A 5,796-nucleotide genomic window follows, 5' to 3' on the forward strand; every position below is an offset into this window, starting at 1 on the left:
AACGTTGCAACCTTGCAAACAATAATAAAACCAGAGAAGGACTTTAACTGTAAGCGACATACGCAAAACAAAGGGAACAATATGATGTTTGATATTATAAAAAATTTATATAGCCCACGTTTTTATTATTATTATTTTTTTTAATTTACCAATTAGGCAATAACGTTGACAATAACGTATATCTTCAACATACATTGTCTTGTCTATGACCAAAAATGTAAAAATATATGTTTTCAGTGGACTTTTAAAATTTGCTTTGCTTGAGAAAACAAAAATATACATTTACAGTGTTTTTTTCTTTTGATTTATTCGAGTTGGTTTTGCATCAAACACAATGTGATTCTCGGCAATCGAGATCTGACAGCAACAGCACATTTTTCCGCTTGGGCGAGCGCTTTGCGAACAGTTTACCTCGTGCATTAAATCTGCCGCAGACCAGCAAATCACTGAGAACGCGCTATAATCCTGAAGAGTCATAGCAACAGAGCTGAGAGGAGAAAGCTGTGGAGAATCCGCTCGCCCAGAAGCAACCGCAACAGGTAGATTTAAAGAAAATGACTGCCGTTTGGCAAATAAATCATTGTATGTACTTATTCCTAACTCTTTAAGCTTTAAGTTACATTTCAAATGACAAGGGATCAACTTATAATCATGTAATTATCCCGTGAACTTATTCTCTCAAATGGCCTGGGTATGCTGAGCATTAGCAGTTTATATGGACGGAACGCCACTGATATATATAATAAAACTATTAAAAAATTTTTTTTTTTCAGTATGTTTCAAGAAGAAAGGGTTCTTTCCTTTCAAAGGTCTCGGAAGCCCATAATATACCAGCATATTGTAAGTTAAGTAATTTAAACTGCATTGAAAATGAACACATATTGTTAGTTATGAAGCCAGCAAACCAATTAGTGCAAAAAAAAAAAAAGATGTAGCAATTTAACAGCCAGGGGTCAATTGACCAGTATTTATAAAGATGAGTTAAACCTGTAGTCTACATCCAGAAATAAATCATAAAACAGCTAATTAACTGTGTCAAGCATCAGTAATGAAGAATCAGCAGTGTAAATGATCACTCATTTTTTCAACTAAATTATCAAGATAGGATTTAAAAGGCAATATTGTTATCTAGAATATTATCTAAATATTTAAAGGTGGGCAAAAGTGAACAGTATTGAACACAGCAGGAGCCCATTAAATATTCTGGGTCCCCCTGTCTACTATTTGATGAAACGCTCAAAGCTCTGAGTATTGTGACTGATGTGCTCATGTCTCCCAGCTGCAGAGCACTGCTGAAACACAGACTGTGTGATCTACGTGTTCTGCACTGCTCTGCTGAGCTCTTTGTTTTTATAGACTGTCTGAATTGGCCACCGTGGCGCTGATGATCAATGCCGACTCTCAGAGGTCAGAGAGGCAGAGGAGATTCACTCTGTCTTTTCTTAGCTAATGAGGCGGAGTGCCTTAAACAGATCCGAAAGCAGTTTATCAAGTCTTGTGCTTAAAGGCTAAAAAAATAAAAATAAATTGTATTGTGTAGTGACACAGTATTCTTTGAAGTCCCTTTGAGTAACATGTAATATGTATATGGTGTGTATGGTATTACACATATATGCGAAAGACCATGATACATATTGTAATCAAAGTTAGAGATCCAGACCAAGCTTGAGATCCTCTAAGACCCAGACAAAAAAATCTACCTTTCAATGTCCAAATCCAGACCACGTCAATTAAAACCAGTGAAGAAAGACAATAGAACAATTTGGATTAATTACCAGGTTCATTTTCAGATACCCAACAATAACTATTTACATGATATTCTACGGTATTTCATAGAATACCATGATTTCCAAAACGTTATGTAAAAGTGCCATGCTACTTTTTTTTTTGAGCTACTTAAGTGTGAAGTTAAAGAATGCCAGAAATATCTAGAAAGCTAGACGAAGAGAAATAAAAAATTAATGTAAAGCACAAAGGAAAAAATGGGATCTGTGTTCGACATACACGGCAGGACAGAATAGTGTGACACGTCTGTACTTTTATCAACTCACTCCCTCATAGCAGACATCTCTGACCCACATTAACCCAAAATCAGACTTAAAAGAACAGACAGACTCAAAAACAATATTTTTAGGTCAAGAATATGTTTCTAACAGACTGTTAAACAGCACAAAGAGTATAGCACCAATTTATCAGTGGAAGATTATCTTTGATACAGTGTCCCAAAAAGTATTTGGACACTTAAGCCACACTTAAAAATATTATTGCATCAGATTAATTAGATTCAAACTGTTTTCTATTTTAATATATTTTAAAATGTAATTTATTCCTGTGATGGCAAAGCTGATTTTTTTAGCAGCCATTACTCTAGTCTTAAGTGTCACATAATGAAAATAAATAAATAAATATTATTATTGCTATTATTATTGTTGTTGTTGTTGTTGTTGTTATGGGGCCACAGACTGCTTGCATTATCTCGTATTTCCACGGCGTGGCAGTCGTGTGCTTTTAAAAATTTAACTAGATGACAAGGAGTATTTTACCACTAGGTGGGGTCATAGCGTTAATATGATTCTCTGCTATTTCCGATGTCCCGGACACTGAGAACGTGGACGTGCAGAGCAGACCTTGCTGTAAGATAAAAGATAACAGCCTTGGCTGAAGGACTCTGATTCACCACTGAGCTATCCCAAGGACAGAAAGAAAGGAAATTAGATTTAGCGACAAACAATACAAGAGAGAGAGAAGAATCCGGTCCAGGGGAGAAAACATACAAAACTTTAACCCTTCTCAGATATTTTGACGAAAATGAACAAACTCAGAAGAACACATATTATTTACATCAAAAACAGAAGTCCTGTTTTTATTATATTAATCGTCTGCAAATACTCGGAAGAGATTGTGACATTTTGTTTCCATTTTAAACTCGTTTTTGTGGAGATATACTTCTTTATGGTAGGCCTATCTGTGCTGAGGTTGACCGTTTTTATGTTAAAGTGGAAAGTAACTTGAAATGTGCACTAATTTTATGTTTGTGGTAACAATCAAAGCCCATGTAGATGTATTAAAACTACCCAAAAGGCTCTTCGTAGAAACTGAAAGCTTGAAATGTAGTGTAAAATATGCTTTCCACTCGTTTTCATTTGTAAGGGAATGTGAAATAAAACCTCCAAACCACTGATTTCATTTATAGTTGATCTTATAATTATTTTAGCAAAATTTCATATTCACAGATGTGAGCTTCCAGTCATAAGTCGTCTTTCTGTGGTTCTTTGAGAAATTGGACATTATAAAGCCACCAGCCACAAGTGAACTCAAGTGACTGAGCTCCTGCTTCAACAGACATTAAACAGAAATTTAAACATGGATCTTTAAAAGAAAGATTTCTATATTTGTAACAGATGCTTTTACAGTATACCTCTTTTTTAATGTTTCATTTACAAAATCAAAGATGGCCTTCATCTCGATGGTCCTCTATATTTCACCAGCTATGAGTTAAACAAGGTCAAACAGAGTGTGATGAGTTTAATAGTTTTAGGTAAATTTGCTTTTCATCTTATATCATACAACCATGATGTCAACCAGAAAAACAAAATGGCTACTGTGTGATATTCATAATAGGCCTATGTCAAGATACATTTGATTAAATAGATTGAGCAATAAAAGTCGAAATAAAAGTCTAAATTCATTAATTTATTAAAGTGAATTTCATTTGTCAGTATTTAAAATAAATATTTGGTCTGTTTTGTCCTTTTAGGTGTAGTAATAATAATAATAATAATATGAAAATGTAACCTATGAAATGTCATTATTATTATTATTATTATTATTATTTAATAAATCATTACCTAGCCTATCAATAAGCCATAGAAAATGTTAATTTATGCACAGCTTTTAAAGTCTTAATATAAAATGTCAGCTATCTCATTAATAGACCTAATAATAATAATAATTTAAAAGTTATTAATATTATAGTCAGTAGTATTGCTATTTTAAATATGTAACAACAATACGGCCATAAAAAAATATACATTTATGCACATATTACAGTCTACATATAAAACAGCTAGTCTAATAATAATAATAATTTATTTTCACTCGTGTTTTTTCGCGTTTTGTTGATATTTAGTTCCGAGCACATCTTTCCGTAAAGCAAAAACAAACCACTGAACTCTCCTTATCCACAACAATGTATGGAATACCACAGAATTCCCATCTAGGGGCCGCTGTGTGGTGGGAGGAGCGGAAGTTGAGGAAGTCGTGTAGTAGATCGGGGAATGAAGAGCCCGTGTTTGTTCTAACAGTGTGCCGCTCAAGAGTCCAGGAAGCGTCAATAAACCATCCTGATACTAAACACACACACACTCGCGCGCACTTATCAGGACTGTGACTCGATCAGGACACTTTTGCATGCCTATGAAATGTCATTATTATTATTATTATTATTATTATTATTATTTAATAAATCATTACCTAGCCTATCAATAAGCCATAGAAAATGTTAATTTATGCACAGCTTTTAAAGTCTTAATATAAAATGTCAGCTATCTCATTAATAGACCTAATAATAATAATAATTTAAAAGTTATTAATATTATAGTCAGTAGTATTGCTATTTTAAATATGTAACAACAATACGGCCATAAAAAAATATACATTTATGCACATATTACAGTCTACATATAAAACAGCTAGTCTAATAATAATAATAATTTATTTTCACTCGTGTTTTTTCGCGTTTTGTTGATATTTAGTTCCGAGCACATCTTTCCGTAAAGCAAAAACAAACCACTGAACTCTCCTTATCCACAACAATGTATGGAATACCACAGAATTCCCATCTAGGGGCCGCTGTGTGGTGGGAGGAGCGGAAGTTGAGGAAGTCGTGTAGTAGATCGGGGAATGAAGAGCCCGTGTTTGTTCTAACAGTGTGCCGCTCAAGAGTCCAGGAAGCGTCAATAAACCATCCTGATACTAAACACACACACACTCGCGCGCACTTATCAGGACTGTGACTCGATCAGGACACTTTTGCATTATGCATTCGGACTGCAGGCTGCTGGGATGGACGCGTTGGTAATGGTGGGCAGAGGGACCGGAGGGGCTGCGGTCTCCATCCTGATCCTCTTCATCCTTCTCCTCGGTGCCAGAAGCTCGCGGGCGCAGAAGGGTACGTGAACTTCAGAGGGGGTTAAAGTTTTTATGAGTTGCTGAACTTCTCCTTAACAGCTTCACCACCCCTGGGTTTTGGGACTGATCGCGGTTTCACAACAAACTAGTGGTTAAAGAACCGGACTGGTAACTGAAAGGTTGTTGGTTCAAATCTGAGCTCGGTTCATTAACTCACAATTATGTGTTTGATCAAGACATGTAGCCTAAGTTAACCACACCAGTAACTAACGAAGACAGTGAAGTAGGACTGAACCTGTAATAAGTTCACTGGTTAAACACGTACAGCTAAATAACAACGGAGTTTGTGCTGCATACGTGTGCGTGCATTCGTGCATTACTTACATTGTTGCTGTGCTACAGCTGGAGCAACAGAAGAACGTGATGACGCAGCGCCTGCCCCGCTGCTTTCCCAAATATGTAGCGAGTTCATGTGCTGTCCAGTGTCAAGCTGTTGCATTTAAACAGAGAAACTAACAGCACACAGATACAGATTTTAGACCTTCTCAAGCAATCTGAGGTTAACTCAGTAAGTTTTACAAATAAAGAAACAGCACTTTTGAGAAATATTAAAAATTATATATATATATATATATATTAGGGCTGGGCAAGTTAACGCGTTATTAT

General features: G+C 35.5%; 1 protein-coding gene across 1 annotated transcript in view; it reads left to right on the forward strand.

Annotated features, from left to right (window-relative positions):
* Positions 1-4,340: 4,340 nt before the first annotated feature.
* The window catches only part of dcbld2 (discoidin, CUB and LCCL domain containing 2), a 25,629-nt gene continuing 24,173 nt past the window's right edge, over positions 4,341-5,796 (forward strand). The window contains exons 1-2 of the mRNA XM_016527745.1: positions 4,341-4,404; positions 5,030-5,170. Of these exons, the coding sequence (XP_016383231.1) occupies positions 5,065-5,170 (106 nt within the window). The 5' untranslated portion in view covers positions 4,341-4,404; positions 5,030-5,064. The remainder of the gene's footprint in view (positions 4,405-5,029; positions 5,171-5,796) is intronic.

Source organism: Sinocyclocheilus rhinocerous, unplaced genomic scaffold, assembly GCF_001515625.1.
Source record: "Sinocyclocheilus rhinocerous isolate Xijiao unplaced genomic scaffold, SAMN03320098_v1.1 scaffold631, whole genome shotgun sequence".
Taxonomy (NCBI): domain Eukaryota; kingdom Metazoa; phylum Chordata; class Actinopteri; order Cypriniformes; family Cyprinidae; genus Sinocyclocheilus; species Sinocyclocheilus rhinocerous.